At 35.6% G+C, this 17,137-nt stretch overlaps 2 protein-coding genes across 3 annotated transcripts; both read right to left on the reverse strand.

The window, feature by feature from the left end:
* Positions 1-548: 548 nt before the first annotated feature.
* Positions 549-7,469, reverse strand: LOC113647222 (fibrinogen-like protein 1). Of its 2 annotated transcripts, none has more exons than XM_027153849.2 (6): positions 7,380-7,469; positions 5,228-5,369; positions 3,506-3,597; positions 3,122-3,239; positions 2,011-2,196; positions 549-1,474 (listed from the first exon to the last, which is right to left on the reverse strand). In XM_027153849.2, exons 2-6 carry the CDS (start codon positions 5,313-5,315, stop codon positions 1,167-1,169), a joined length of 792 nt encoding a protein of 263 aa, XP_027009650.2. In that variant the 5' UTR covers positions 5,316-5,369; positions 7,380-7,469; the 3' UTR covers positions 549-1,166. The 2 variants fall into 2 exon arrangements, with proteins under 2 accessions (XP_027009650.2, XP_027009651.2); XM_027153850.2 differs by having other exon boundaries at positions 5,228-5,333; positions 7,380-7,447.
* Positions 7,470-9,670: 2,201 nt separating this feature from the next.
* On the reverse strand, positions 9,671-15,231 carry LOC113647246 (tetraspanin-7-like). The gene is made up of 2 exons (XM_027153888.2): positions 11,280-15,231; positions 9,671-11,156 (listed from the first exon to the last, which is right to left on the reverse strand). The coding sequence occupies exon 1, from the start codon at positions 12,427-12,429 to the stop codon at positions 11,290-11,292; it is 1,140 nt and encodes a 379-aa protein (XP_027009689.1). The 5' UTR covers positions 12,430-15,231; the 3' UTR covers positions 9,671-11,156; positions 11,280-11,289.
* Positions 15,232-17,137: the final 1,906 nt, after the last annotated feature.

Below are 17,137 nucleotides of genomic sequence, written 5' to 3' on the forward strand. Positions count from 1 at the left end.
GTTCAGACCTCAGATTAATGAAGGGACTTCATATATATTCAAGTAGTTCAGACAAAAATATGATAAAAGATATGTCTCAAGGACTCAGCACACCCTATTACACATCTCATTATTCTCCTTCTCTCAGATAGGAATAGCTGCTTAATTCAGGAGGTATTTCCTTCCCCCCAAAGGAAGATACCTGCCTGAACAATGCACTATATAATATTCACAGTGAAGGTACAGGTGCTAATTTTAATAACAGTGTATTGATAAGTTAAACATGCTTGAGAACCAAAAGATAACTACAGTATGTGCAATAACAAAATAAACTGGTATGTAACTAAATGTTTGTGTAATATCTAATATATGTACGGTATATTTGGAAGGGAGGGTATAAGAGAAAGGAAGGATGAGAGTGCTTGTCTTTTGTTGCTGTTTGTGTGTATAATATTTGAAATGTCACTATACGTTTGTTAAAAAAAGTATGCTGGGAGGGTAAGGATTGTCTTTTTGTCACTTAGATGCAACTTCATTTATGTTGTCTTTATCAATGACAATAAACATTAAAGCCTTGAAAGCATTTTATTACTTGCATTTCAGAAAGCCACTAAAACAGCACACAATCAAAAGCTTTTTTATTCATAAATGCATAGTTCCTTTAAAATGGACAAACAGATTAAAGACACACACCATTACCAAGGACTTTAACCTCTGTATACAATAGATGTGTGTTTGTAAGGAAATATTTAATCAACTTGAACACATTTAAAATTTAAAATAGAATGTCAAGTCCTGAACTGTATTGAATATAGTCACATTCATAATTTTAAACAGAAAGAAGTTTAGAAAACAACGTTAATAGTGAAAATATACTTTTCATTTATGCTTAGTAACCGCTTTGTCGTGTTCATGGTGGATCTGAAGCAAATCCTGGTGGAAGAATTCACCCTGCAGATGACACCAGTCCATTGCAAAAACACAAATAGTTACATACTAATTACACTTCTGGGGAATTTTCTATAGCTAATTAGCCTATATTTATGTTTATGGAAACTGGAAAACTTGGAGGAAACCCATACAAAATGAAATTAAACAGACTAATGAAATAGTGTATGTTCATTGTCTGTTAAAAACTAAAAAGCATTACTGTATATAATGTTGTTGCTTGCAGTAGATACACAGACCTATGCCCTTTTAATGGTCTTGACCATCATGCGTGTTTTCTTAGCCGAGTATGGCTCAGGGGATTTCCAGGTGCGCCAATGGAGGCCAGATGCCCATCCCCTATTATTTCCCTCAGAATGCCAAATACCATTCAGGTTAGCTGAGCCACACTTACTGAACCACCAACCTCCATCATCACTACTGCTGCAGCTATTAAATGCAATATCTCCAGAAATACATGGGGAGCAGCCATCATTGTCACGATCATGTGTACTGAAACCATAGTTATTCTGGTCAATGCCAGCATATGCCCCACGGATAGCATCACCTTAGACAAGAAAAAGTGGAGAAAAGAATGATTTGCACTGATCAAAAACTCAAGCATCCGATGCAAATAAAAAAAATTGATCATGTCCACAAATTGATGATTTAAATGCTTAAAGCGTAAGTTTAATATACTCAACAGACTGTGCTGAAAACTATGCTTGAAAAAATCTATTTTATGTACTGTATGTTTGGGTCAATTTGGTTGGTGAGAAAGTGGGAGAAAGCTATTGGTACATTATATTTAAGTCCATGTCTATTCTTACTGGCACTCCTAAATGTACCCACACACACCAGCCAGAGTAGTAAATGTATATATTCCATTCTTGTTCATGTTTCATATATTGACATTTTTTGCCAAAACATAAATTCATGGTCTTGGTTTCAAAATATACTAATATACACATTATTGCTGAATTAAGTTGTAATTTAAAAAATATGGCAGAGTATACTACGTAAAAGAACCCAACATGAATTAAGCAAGGAATTAATTAGTTGACTGCAACATGTGTATAAATGTGTAGAGATTAAATAGTGTACCTGCAGTGCCCTGGTATTTCCCAACATGCAGCTTGTAGGCCGTTTTCTCACCACCGATCCTAAAACCTTGGTAACTAGCATAGTCAGAATTATTTTCAAAGTCCCACAGATCTACTCTGAGCGTTGATTTATGACGCTTGCTTTTGGTTAGAGCCCATATCTTGGTGAGGCCCAGCCAGTGGTCATCTGAAAAAAATATATTCATAACATTTTTTTATATGGTGCAAGTAGTATTCCAACAAATTTCATAAAAGGATTTTTAACAAATTTCATAAAAGGATTTTTAAAACTGGAAAATTGGCCGTTTGCCTGTTATTTTCTCATTATTTCTCTTACAAGTAAACAGATAAAATGAAAGCACTTCTATCTGTTAGTGTTAACACTCCAGCAAGCCATCTTTACGTTTCAAATAAAAAAATAAACAAAACCATTAGAGAAATTGCAAAAACAATAGGTCTGGCCAAGTAAAATATTTGGTACATTCTTAAAAAAGCAGAGAATATCTTATCCCCGGAGAAGCAAAAACACTTCAGAATAGTGTTCAGAATGGTAAGAGAAGAAAATGGAGAAGAGAAGGAACCGCATCATCTTTTGTATTTATTGATGTGACTGCTAAATAAATAAGCAGGATGAATTAAGTAGTGTATAGAGCTATACAGTGTTATATGCTCAGGTTCATGGCAAAGACAAAAGCAAAACATCTCATGAACAAGGAGGAAGTAAAGACTGCTACAGAAAAGACCTGACAGAATATAATCAGGAAAGAAACCCAGTGTCTGGCAATAATAACCTAGTGTCTGGCAATAATAAGGGTTCCAGATATGATTGTTAGCTAGTCTGATTACTAACAGAGTAAATGTATTTAAATGTCCTTAAAATAACTTTGAACATCTGCTCTTTAAGCACATTATTTATTATTTAATTTCAACTCCAGTATTCTGTGTTAAAAAGCTAAAATAACAATACCGTTGTCCATATTTTTTTGTACCTAACTGTAAAATCTATATCTACAGCTTTCAAAAGTTCAGTCCAAGTGATTACTCTAAACATGTCTGCTTTAATATGTGAGGAATCACAGGTGGGTAATTCCTCAGAAGTAGAGAACACTTACACTGAATATTTCCAAACCCATTCTTATATTCTTTCCAGTTCCTCTCAAAGGAAAGTCTTCCATCAGACCTCCTCTGGATAACAGTCCAGCCTCCATCCTTCCGCATTTCACAGTAAACCTGCGGAAAGTGTTAAATCGTGTACGTACAATGAGTAAAGGGCTATTTTACATGACTGTTCACAGTTAACATGTAGAATAAACTGTGAAATTTACTTTAATATGAATGTAAATTAACATTCATTTTAATAAACATTTAAGTAAATTTAAATCTTAGCAAGTGTACTCTTCTTATAGCCATTACTGAAAACTTTACTGTATGTTATTTAATAACAGTCTTTTAGCTTTTTCCCTGATTAGACAATTTAATATATCAGATGTAAGTACCCGGAATGGATTTTTAGTTCCAGGTGGCTTGATGGTGTAGATGCCACTAGATGCAAATGGAGATTTGTTTTTTATATCTGTGCAGTCTGTCCCTGAGAGAGAGAAAGAGAGAAAGAAAGAGAGAGAGAGAGAGAGAGAGAGAGAGAAAGCGAGAGAGAGATTACACTCATAAACTCATCCCCCAAACTACCAACTCTTTCCTGTGAGTCAAATGAAAATCTTCATTTTTTTAGTATTAGATCCCCCAAATGAGTGTGTGTGTGTGTGTGTGCCCTGCGATGGGTTGGCACTCCATCTAGGGTGTATCCTGCCTTGATGCCCAATGACGCCTGAGATAGGCACAGGATCCCCGTGACCCGGGAATAGTTCGGATAAGCGGTTGAAAATGAATGAATGAAATCCCCCAAATTGTATATTTTTTTCATATAATCTTCATTTCCTTCTCGTAGCACTTCAGAAAAATTTGGTTCTGTTCAAATTCTGTTGTGAAGAGTTTCATTTGATTCTCTCTCTTATTTTAACTCCATTCATGTTTGAACCAGAGAATCATGCAATCAAGCAAAAACAAATCCCAGTACCAGGAATCTGGATCTAAAAAGACTGAAGTGCTTGAATTAGATCCCCTGGGTGATTGTAAACTCCAGGTAAAGAGAACCCTGGGTTTCACACATCCTGGGTACATGAACCCTGACAACATTCTCATTTGCATATTTTTTTGGGACAAACCTTTATATAACATTTGGAAAGAGCATTATGAATTTTTGAGCAGGTCTGTAATTTTCTGTAGTAAAATTTTATACCCTTACGTGTACTTAGATAAAAAATTTAGCAGATGAATATTTTTTCTAATCGTTTTGCATAAATCTGTTAATCAACTTCAGTTCTAATCACTACTAAACATTTAGAACTTTCTTTAACTTTTTAATTAACAATTTAATTAGTGACGTCCCTAATATGCATAAAAATACACACAAAATGACAAATTTTTAATATAAAAAAGGAAACTGGATTTTTTTTACTTTTTATCACGATCTTGGAAATATCAAAAATTACTAACATCATTGGCTTTTATGCATTGATAGTTTTTTGAAGCATCAGATTTAAACTTTTTGTGACCCCATTAATTATCATCCCTCATTTAGGGTGGCTGGGCTGGGATGTTGGTTTTTTTTTTGTATTTTTTTGTGTATTTGTGCGCACACACACACACACACACACACACACACACACACACACACACACACACACACACACACACACATAGAAGGACAGTGCAGTGTGAATATCCCTTGAATTAATTAGAATAGCATCTATACACCAATTATTTCAGATTAAACAGGGCCTGGACATATAACATGCAAAAAAAGTTTTTTTTAAAAGGTTTTTAAGTTTCCATAAATTTCCCCATCATCATGTAAAGACACATGTTTAATACTTGGCATGTCATGGCCCTGTCCTTTTATTGAATATTCTATTTTTAAGTGTATTTTAAGTTTATTTCTGCCAAAACTAAACCTATCTAGTGTCTCAGCGTCTCCTTTCTCTGTTTTATTGATAAACACATTGTGAAACATTTTCATTCACATGCTTATTTATTCACAAGATTTCATTTAGAAAAACTCTGTAGAAAACTGAAATGAGTAAAGAAAAAGCGAGGAACTAGACGAGAGAGATTGAATACAATATTTTTTCAGGATATTTTGTGACTTCATCATGACTCACCATTCACAGACAACTGGGCCTTGGTCCTTACCAGGGAAGTGACCATGCACAATGACAGTAAGAGCAGTCCAGCCCTGCTAGTCATCATCCTTACTGTGACGATTAACTAAAAGGAAAGAATTAGGCACTGTGTTTCACCGAACTGTGAACACAGTAAATGATGCAATAAATGTATATATACAGTGTTAGATTAGCAATTTCATAGTTCTCTTATACACATTTTGTCTATGTATTATTGCTAAAAACCTTCATATGAGCTTCAGGGCTCTCAAGTGTGAAGCATTAACGTGACAGTAACTCATTTCGGTCTTTTGTCACGCTCTCCCGCCACACATTGTATCCTTTTGACTATTTATCATATATTTAATAAGCCGCAGCACCCAAAATGTATCTGTCCGCACTGCTGTCTCTATGGAACCGGGCAGGAATCAAGCGCGTCTCCCCTGGAGTTCTTAGTCGAGCCTGACACTAATCAGCCAATCAAAAATAGAGGCTACACAATAGTTGGCTTTATGACATTTTAAAAATAATGAATTTATAATAAATTCTGTGTAATTAAATCTCAGAAAAACAAGGCTACTAACCAACAGCACTACGTTGTATAATTTAATATGTTTTGTTTAATTCAAATATTAAGCTTTGGAATGTTTTATGTCAGAAATTTCTTGGGGGCAAGTATTGTTGTGTTTGGGTGGGGGGTTGGACATGTCACTCTTGCCTGTCTTCTAAACTTGAGAGCCCTGAGTCTTATACACACTTTTTCTATATAATATTGCTAAAAACCTTCATATGAGCTTGCTATTTCGAACACAGCAGACACAATTTTACCAGGAAAGCTGTTTTGGAAAGTGTCTTCAGTGCCTCACAACTCTAGATTAGCAATAACAGCTTCATTTAACTGTTACAAGCTGAATGACTACTTTGTGTCGTGTAATTCTTAGATAAACATTTTAAAATAATCCAGATGCAATAATCAACTGGAAAACATCTCAGGACTGGAAAAAACTTGCACATGCTTTTCATTAATTGCTAACAGCACATATGGAAGACAGGTTTCTTTATTTTAAGTTAGTTACGCAAGTCAGGGTCTAAACCTAACATGTCAATACATGATCAATACATTGATAATATTTACGTTAAATCTGGTATTTATTACTCACATCCAAATAAACATAGGAACTTTGTCATATTAGACCTGACATGCTCTAGATAGAAGTTTAAAAAAGATCTATGGCTCCAAATAATGGGCAGATTATCATTATACAAATGTAATAATAAGTCTAATATTTCAACAGGTTGATGTAAAAGGCACCGATTGTTGAATTTTAGGAACTTAAGGCAGAAACCTGATCTAACATAAACAGGCATCCATGGTCAATGTAAGCTTTACTTCAGGGTGGGACATTTAAATAATATTCAAAGAGATCACTATACTGTACAGTTAGTAGTAACTCAAAAGTAACTCCTGTTTTTTTTTTTCCTGTGCTTGTGTATTGCTTTTTGTTTTCCATTTGGTTTACATAGTTTTTACGTTTTCAATTGGGTTTACAAAAACTGCTTAGTACATCCCATAACTGTGGAGCCATTTCTTTGTTTATATTATTCTCTTTTATAACTCTGAGCAGTAATGACTATGTTGGGATGGATATCTAAGTAGAGTAAAAACAAACAAGCTAATTATGGTTTACATATAATTAAATGCATTAGTATAGTATTGTGTTTCTTGAGATTTTAAACACTTGACTGGAAAAAAACACAACTTTCTCGGATTGACAATAATTTACAATCATTTTACATGATTTTGAACCCAACATTTTAATAAGAAATCAATAAATAATCCACAAATATGGGCACATGAAACAAAATTTGCTGCATTAACTTAACACCACATTATAACTATGACTTTTAGTAGTTTAAGTCATTTAAGATTAAAGGGCATGGTGAAAATGAATCATAGAGTCTGGGTTCTACTTGTGCAGGTGACAGGTACAACCAGAGAAAATAGCAGATGTTCCCTATAACTAATTTTCCAAAACCTTGTCCAAAATAAACAACAAAACATAGTATAAATATAGTATATAAAGAATTGTACATTTACACTTTTCCTTCTCTGCTCTTGTAGCACTATAACTACCAGTGTGTTTACACTCACCTTGTCCGAGGCTTGTTTCAGAGTGTTAGGCAGAAGAACTGAGGTTTTATAAGCTGTAGCAGTATAAATATCTGACCCCACCCACTTATTATGATCCAGAGCAAACAGCTTTAAATTCCTTATCTGCTAGGAACATAATCAGTAACAGGATACACGTCAGAAATGTTATGGTCGAAATTGTGTTATTTTATAACTATTTATAGTTATTTTTATAGTTGTTTTTGGCCCTTACTCTTTCTTTGATACAATGCCACTGTTATACTGTGGCCATGACCATAATACAGTAGCTCTGTCTTTCTCATGAAATGATTCTCTGTTGTTAATATGCATAAATATGTATGACTAAAATGTTTCATTACACTGAAATGAAGTAAAAGTACTGCAGTAAGTGACACATCTGATGTTTCAGGTTCTGTATCTGCAGAATGCGTCTTTGAGTTGTGTTAACTAACCGAGTAATCTGTGCAGTCATTATCACCACAACGATTGTCAATAATATCTAAAGGATGGTGATAAACTAAAGAGTGCGCATTTCAGCTAAAACAGACGTACTGTTTAATTCAGATTATTTCTTTCTCATCAGTAAGATGTCTTTGGATACAGGACTTCAGCTCAATGGATATTTGTTTTTCACATGGTTGTGTAAACATTACAGACTATTCTGAGGGATTTCTGAAATACTTACCACCTGGGACCAACAATCATGCCACGGTCAGAGTCTCTGTGATCACTTTTCCTACTTTTAATGTTTAATTTGAACTTGATGGGAAGCTTTTGAACTGGATTTGCATGATTTTATAGTCATGCCACATGATTAGCAGACTGAATACTACTTGTGAATGAGTAAGTGTAAAAGGCAGTGGCGCTTCTAGGATTTTTCTGTAACAGGGGCCATTAAGGGGCCACATGATACATTCAGGGGCCAAGTACAGGGTACATTCAAGCACACAAAATAATTTATTCAGTACGGTGAAAATACATTTCGGCAGTCATTCCTTTTTCAAACGCTCGAGTGCCGCCAATTGTTTGGTGGTGGAATTGCATCTGTGATCGTTGTGAAAAATTCTCCGTTTGCACTTCTCATCGACGATTGATGGAACGGGGTCCAATCAGGGGCCAATCAGATTTCAGCAGGGGCCAGGGCCCCTGGGGCCCTAAAGTGTTCCTAATAAAGTGGTCAGAGAGTGTGTGTACTGTATGTATGTAATGTAATTTATTTTTAAGGTATGATTTTACAGCATATGTTCATGTGTATTTGTCAGCCACCTTTTCTACATCAATCTTTTACATTTTTTTTTATTTAAATGCAAACCTTTAATGTAAACATGCAAACATATATTTAATGTGTTTCTATTCAACATACGAAGCTTTCTGTAGGGAGATTTTATATAACATTATGGACGGTGTGTATTTTTTTTAACAGTGATATGTTCCTTTACTGTTTTCTTAAGGACTGAGGACTATCTCAGTAACATGACAAACTGGTGCTTTTGAGAAATGAAACGAAAAATGTTTATGTCAAAATATAGACATTATTGATATGTCACACCCCCCTAATCTCCTGAAATAATTATGATAGTAGTGCATTGAGGATACAATTTATTTAAAACTTTTCTAAACTTTGTGAGTGCAAAGTAAGTGCAAAAAATAGCTACTGGTGTCTATACCATGGAGAACTCTTCTGAAATTAACTACAAGCATATAGCACTTTTTAGTTTGTGTGGGAGGGGGGGGAGAGAGAGAGAGAGAGAGAGAGAGAGAGAGAGAGAGAGAGAGAGAGAGAGTGAGAGAGATTGAGAGAGAGAGAGAGAGAGAGAGAGAGAGAGAGAGAGAGAGAGAGAGAGAGAGAGAGAGAGAGAGATGAATTTAAACTTATTTCTCATGGCATGAAAAGGCTAGTAATAAAAGTCTTATACTTTTAAAACGTCTGGCAACATCACAGCATTTTAATGTCTCATATTTGTTTTTATTTAATTATATGTTTAATTATTTGTCATTACTTTTACATGAATTTACACCTTTTAGGAGACTGGTATGGTGTAGGACTTTATTTATTTATTTATTTATTTATTTATTTAGCAAATACAGCATCAGTTTGTCTTAGGAATGACAGTAATGGAATACTAAGTCCTGCACTGTGTACAGAGGGATTTTAAACTATTAATCTTGCTGAAAAGTGGCCAGGTCACTACATGATACTGGTGGATGAAAATGTGGAGAAAATACTTGTGGAGAAAAACTTTATCAGGCTATAGAAATGCTTAAAAGAAAACACTGTTTTTGTTGGTTATCATTTTATTTATTATCATACTTGTCCATAAATGTATGGTTTAAAGCTCCTTCTATATAGCTGGCCAAACACATGACAGCATTCATTACAGTTCTCATTTATTAACCACAATATGGTATGTACAATATATGAAATAGTTTGCTCTCTTATAAATGTATCTGGCTGTAACACATTCATGGAATTAGATATTATCTTCTCTATAAGTCTAAAATCCTACACAAATCTACCAAACTGTGCTTAGAGAAATAGTTGTTATTGTATTCATAGGAAATGGATAAGTACAATAATAACATTTTTTTTTAATATATATTAACTTCAGGACTTGCTCCTGGAAATATATCTAACCACAAATGCATTCAAACTAAGAAGAATCATTAGCATCATTAGTAACTTTAGGGATTTACACCTTTAGCTGTATATTTTATAGTCCTATAAAACTACAAGTCAAAGCAGAGTATATTACGTTGGCAATTTTCACACAACAATGAATAAACGTACATATGAATCTTCTAATATTTTAAAATCTGTAATTTTCTAAAACCCCATCCCCCTTTTATTAGGTATATTAACCATAATGTCTAATGTGTTCTGCAGATATTAGACCAGAAATAGCTTTTATATACAATACAGTATGTGGGGTCTACTTACATTAATCCACAAAGACAACTGAGAGAACATAACAGGAATATTTATAATGCATACAGATTAAAATCTACAAATGGCATAAAAATCTGCAAAATAGCATGGTATAACTTGACATGTTGATTAAGTTAAAATGTCTATGTTAAAATTGTCCTCAAAATATGTCTGTTGGACCACTTTTGGGTTTAGATTACAAAACTCTTATGCAGTGTAGATAACAGTGGGTTTCAGAGAATGTACAGTACTTTTTTATCCTCACATCGATCTTGTCCAATTTTGTACACCATTTAACCTTACTCTGGTTTAATTTATAACGATTTTCCTTTCTACCAGGTTGGCCAAATTACCTACTATTATTCCACACTATCGATATTTTCGTTGCCATGCAAGCCGTTTTGTATTTAAATACCCATGCTGAAATTTGCCCAGGTGACATGCAACCTAAGCTGGGACATTGTAGTAAAGCTTAAAAACATTTAAACCGGCTACTTGGCTAAATTCTGAAAAGATTATTTACATTTTTTGAGTTTGTAATTAAACTTATTTCTCATGACATGAAAAGGCTTTTATTCACTAGGTATGCTGTCTATAATAGATGCATTATATATAGATATAGTGTATTATATATTATATATCACAACAGCAGAACTAAACACCTAGTACCTTCACATATACAGTATAGTGTACAAATAGATTTGTGATTTTGCTTTTATTTAAATTTTTTTCATCATTGTCCAAAGAAACTGGAACCTACTTTTCAGGTAATGTGATGGAGAAAAACAGGTCAGTTTATTGACAGCCCTGGGTTTAGATGCACCATAATGAGCCACACTGTTGGAGAAGCACTGGTGGAGAAGAACTATTATTAATCATTCTTTACTGAAAAAAATCTTTTGCTTTAAAAATGACATTTTATCTAATTATAAGTCTGAGGTTATTTAAACAGGGCTTTAGTGACTGATACTGACCTGGAATAACTTAGCGGCCTCGTCTATGAGGCTGAGAAGACAGGCGGTTGGCGAGCAAGCATGCCAGAATTATACCTGCCACCTGGGTAAAAGCAAGCGCTAGGACAGCAGCAGCAATGTGAAAAACATTATCATTGACAAAACTAAAGACTTTCTTGAAGCATCCGTGTGTATGAATCCCCGCACGTTCAGTGCTACCAGTTCCACTTTCAGGCAGGGGCCTGTTATGACAGCCTTTGCGCCGTATGCAACAACTGTCTGGTACAGACACGTGATTCGTGTCATTGTCTGAGATTCTTGTCAGTGAAACAGCATCTTGTACAGCCCAGTCAGACAGGAGCCAGTCATGCCAGCCATCTGCCCCGCAGCACTTCAGTGCCCTCTGAAGGCTGTCCAGAGCGTCAGAACGTCCTTCATCTTCTCCATAGCCCTCCACTGCCCTCTGTAGCCCGCTGCGGAAACCTCCAGCGATGTCTTCCCTGTAGAAGAGTCCTGAAAGTCCAGCGGCCAATCCCCCCATCAGCACAGCAAGCTGGAAGAATCCAAAGGTGCGAAGAAAGCAGGGCAAGTTGGCTGCCACACTTAGACAACCCAGGAAACCCCAGGCACTGATAGCAGCCCCAGTAAATAGGAGTATGATTGGAGCATTGGGATAGTTGTTAGATGAAAGCAGCATGTAGTCAGCCAGGGACACTTTTGCCCAGACTCCTAGAGTGAAGATGGCCAACCCGGCAGCCCAGAAGAGGCAGCTGAAGATGATTAGTGCCAGGCGTAGTAGTGGCACAATGCCCACAGCTTGGCAGCATGGTGGGGCAGGATCTGCCTGAGGCACAGGGGGCGCCAGCGAGGCTTTGGAACCTAGTGACTGGGAGAGACGCTGATGAGGATGATGATGAAGATGGTTGAGGAGGTTGTTTGGCTCATGGGGTGAAGAAAGTGTATATCCAGGCAGACCTGACGGACGACGAGGCACAGCTGATAAGGTGAAGGTTCCCAAGCCGTGTGGAGATGAAAGCCTCCGATTAAAGTGTTGATCTCTTACACGATGGGGACTCAGCTGAGCAGGCAGCGAATCATAAGATGCAGTCACAAGAGTGCAGCTCATGGTCCTGGCTGCAGCTTTATCCGCTGCTCGGTTCCTCTCTCTCATTTACTCCTCCCTTTTTTGCCTGCCTCCTTTGTTTCCCAGCCTCTGCTTGGATCCGTCACCCGCCGTCCGCCCAATCTTTATAGCTAGGCACAGCTAGCTCTTTACTCACACACCCACCATAAATTGTCCACAATGAGGTGACAGTTGGCAGTCTTATCTTTGTCTGCAGCTCTGCGGTATTTGGAGGTTTATTTCTGACATTTCTTCCACTTGCTTGGTCATAGATACTCAATGCTGCTGCAGCGTATGTAGTATTTGTGCTAAGTCTGTCTCTTTAACACAAGCGTAAGGGGTGGGGGAGCTTATTGGATGTATCGCCGGGATGTCATTAAAGCACCACATCTAAAAAGTACTGCAAAAACGATTACTCAGGATTAGAGTTTGCCCACTTGTGCGATTTCGCATTTTATGTCCCCAAGCAAACATATATATAATGCCCATAATGCATTAAGGAGTTAATGCACTTGTCTACAAATCAGCTGACTGAGTCATTATTCGGGCTCAGTAGCAGTCATGTGAAGATGCTATTTTATGGCATGAAAGTTTTTCATCCAAAAAGACCATCAGTGTGTTAAAGAAATCAAACTATATCCATCATAGCAAGGCACGGTTGGACGACAACAAAGCATGTCTGCATGTGATCGGCTACTGTATAACACGGCAAATGATTTTCCATTTCCTAGTAAAGGTATTAAGATAGAACAGGTCCACATTCTTGAGTTTTTCATTAGACGTCACACATTTAGGTGAAAAGTGAATTTTACACTGACAATGACTGTGCCTTTACCAAGAATCTGATAAAGACAATTTTCTGAAAAACCATCAATAAAAGTTGAAAATGTTCTACAAGCAATGTGCGTAACACAAACAGACAGAAAATCCTGTACAGAATCCAATGCAGAATGTGAAAGAATCACACACAGACCCTCAACACAAAAATGCTCGAATGGCATTTCCCTCAGCAAGGCATATAAATCTCAATCTCTCTCTCTCTCTCTCTCTCTCTCTCTCTCTCTCTCTCTCTCTCTCTCTCTCTCTCTCTCTCTCTCTCTCTCAAGGCCTCGCAGTCTCTCTGTTTTTGTAATCAATTCAATGTGGCATTCATCACCCTCCATCTTCTCCTCCACCAATCCCCAGGAAAGTCATTACTGTCTTTTCCATTAATTAAATGGCCACATGAAATGGAGGCTGGTATTAGGAAAGGGGGGTCATCAATAAACCTAACACAGCATAGGAAGCAGAACAGGGTCCAAACAACCAGTAAATTGCAACATACCGGTGAGAACGTGAACGTGGCAAAATATCTACCTCAGCAGATATTTTCTCCTTTTTACATACCACATAAAGAAGAGTTGTAGATTATATCCTGCCTCATCTCATGCACTCTGTCCTGCTTAATGTCTCTCATAAAATGAACATAATACTTCTAATAAAAAAAATCTCCTGTAGCACTGAGGTGTCATTGATATTTACATATGGTGTGGTGGGTTTTTGCAAAGACACTCCAAAGTCAGTGTCTCAAAGTCAGTTGAACAGTTGAAGTGGGTTTAATCTGCAAAGTTGGTAGTGCAAGCGAAAGCAAGGTAATAAAAGAGTAAATTAGAGTTTACAGCATATTAGACAGAGAAATAAGAATGATTGGTGGAGCCCAGTTTTATTATGTACAGCATGCGTAAATCTAAATCCCTACAGTCAAATTATAAAATCATAGCCAGAGAGTTAGTCAGTTAAGAGTCAGTTAAGAGTCAGTTAAGAGTCAGTTAAGAGAAGGTTAAAGAGATAGTTACATGACTGTGATGATTACTTGCAGTCCCCTCATGAGAAACTTGTTAAGCAAAATCTAAATGTACCATATCACACTAGTTCTGAAAACTGTAGGATTATCATATCATTTACACAACCGGTCAAATGTTTTTGGACACCCCGTGTTTTTTATATATATTACAAAATTAAGCAAATATTGTACTGAAAATATGAAAATATACATGTTATAGTATGGCGTGTTTTGCAGGCTCTAGAGTTGGTGATCTAAAGAGGGTTACTCCATAGTATTCTCCAGAGACATGCCATACTATCTGACTTGAGACTAGTTGGACAGTCCTTCGTACTACAACAGGACAATGATTCGAAACACACATCTAAGCTTTGAAGAAAACAGAACAAGAAGGAAAGCTGAAAATGATGACCACACAGTCACCCGACCTTAACCCTATGGAGTTAGTATGGGACGAACTTGACAGAAAGATTAAGGCAAGACAACCAGCCAGTGCTGATCCTCTGTGGACACTTCTTCAATAGTTCTGGAGTAAACTATTTGGAATCCTTACTTGATAGAATGAATAGTATTTGTTTGGCAGTTATAGCTGCAAAATGTGGCTATTTTGAAGAGGCTAGGGTCTAGGGTTTTTTGTTCTATAATTTTTCTATAATTTTTATTTTCTGTATATTATTGTTGGTATGAATGCATATCCAGTGAATGTAATGGTATTATGTAGTTTCTTACAGAGATTAAGATACGATTTAACCACTCCGACACACTTCAAGGAACCATATCTATTAAAGAAGCTTTAACCTGGCTCATACCCTGCTCACCACATTCACCATATGTCTTCACAGCATGGATATTTGATGCCTTAGAGACAGGCTTGGTATTTTAAAAAGGAAAACAGATAGGGAATTAGAATGAGGTAAATTACTAAACCCACTTTTCTTTATGTAGGTTGCCATATAAAGGTATAGTTAACAAGAATATATCCTGCCACATTTCCTGTTTAATGGCTCTCATAAAATGAATGTAATCCTTCTGTAAAAAAAAAAAAAGAAAAAAAAATCTGCAAAAGGTTTTGAGGTCTTACATTCAAATTTTGCATTGTGTGGTGGGTTTTGCAAAGATAAATCTGGAAAGTTATAGTTATTAGTTATAGTTCAGTCTATGAATTTTTATGAAAAACTAATTAATTACACAAATCCTTAAACTCACTTGCTATTTGGATATTTTCTAATTATAGTTCATAGTTATTTTAACAGGGTGAAATGAAAAATTAAGATAATATAGAAACTTCTTCAGTTTTGTGAAAGCATTTTACTCAAGCGACACAACAAGCTCCAATGTGAATCAAGATTTCTAATTCTTATCATAAACTTCTGTTAAAAACAAAAACATATTTTCTATAAGTTCATTTCTTCTCATAAACTGTCTGGTCTCAGTGTTGCAAGTTTTCATTTTGTCCTAATTCACACCTCCTATCTGATGATGCACACAATTCTTGTGTATGCATGCAGAAATATTCCCACAAGGCCCGCTAGTGACTCATGACACAACGTCATACATTTGATCGCTCCTTAGATTGATGCAGGTTCCAAATGACAAGGAACCTTGATGGTTATCTGAATTTATAGTTTTATTTTGTTTTGATACACCATTAGCTTGATGGAATATAACTCCTGCTTTGTGTTCAGTGGGATTTTTAAAGCAAATTAATACTATAGGTTTCAGCACAAAGCTTTATTTTTTTTATACATGCAGAATGTACTGTTTCATCACTTGTGGTTACAGATTTCAATCAGTAGATGCATATATCTGTCTTCATAATGTTTTAAAAGTGTTACTAAATGGGGCTTAATTTTAACATATTATATAATATAATTCTATAAATTATTATTATTATTATTATTATTATTATTATTATTATTATTATTATTATTATTATTATTATTATTATTATTATAACAAAAGCCTGAATATTAGGTTAACTTAACCTTACCTATCCAAAAATAGCCTTTATGGGTTATTAAGAAAAAAATAATTTATAGAATAATTAAATAAATAATAGTCTCAGTGGAACATAACAGTAACTAATGAATAATTAGTCACTGTAAATAAAAAAAAATATGGCTACTTTAATTATATTAACTAATTCTAATCATTAATAAATAAGATTGGTCTCAGAGCTGGATCTGTATTCTTGCCCTTTGGAATAACAATTACTATTAGGCAAGGCAAGGCAAGGCAAGGCAAGTTTATTTGTATAGCACATTTCATACACAGAGGTCATTCAAAGTGCTTTACATAGAAATTAGAAAACAGTTTATAAAAGAGAAAAAGAAATATATGTGAAAAATAAGAAACACGATAAAATCATAACAAAAACAAATAACAATTAAGGAAAATAAATGGGATTTTAATAAAAAGCAGTTTAAAATATGTTAAAAAGAATAAAACAGGAGTAAAAGTGATTTGGATGAAAAGTGCAGTCAGTGTGAAGCAGCACGGCGCTCATTCAGTAAATGCAGAGTTAAACAGATGTGTTTTTAATCTTGATTTAATCTTGATTTAATCTTGAATCTTGTCTCCTGTTGAAGCACATCTGATCTCTTCTGGAAGCTGATTCCAGCTATAGGTGGCGTAATAAATAAATGCTGACGCACCTTGTTTTGAGTGAACCCTTGGTATCTCTAACCAACCTGATCCTAATGATCTGAGTAGTCTGCTTGGTTTATATTCAATTAGCATATCTGTAATGTATTTCGGTCCTAAGCCATGAAGTGATTTATAAACCAGTAACAATACTTTAAAATCTATTCTAAATGTAACTGGAAGCCAGTGTAAGGACCTGAGGCTGGAGCGATGTGCTCAGATTTTTTGGTTCTGGTCAGAATTCTGGCAGCAGCGTTCTGTATGAGCTGCAGCTGTCTAATGGTCTTTTTG

The sequence above is a fragment of the Tachysurus fulvidraco genome, chromosome 19 (genome assembly GCF_022655615.1).
Source record: "Tachysurus fulvidraco isolate hzauxx_2018 chromosome 19, HZAU_PFXX_2.0, whole genome shotgun sequence".
Taxonomy (NCBI): domain Eukaryota; kingdom Metazoa; phylum Chordata; class Actinopteri; order Siluriformes; family Bagridae; genus Tachysurus; species Tachysurus fulvidraco.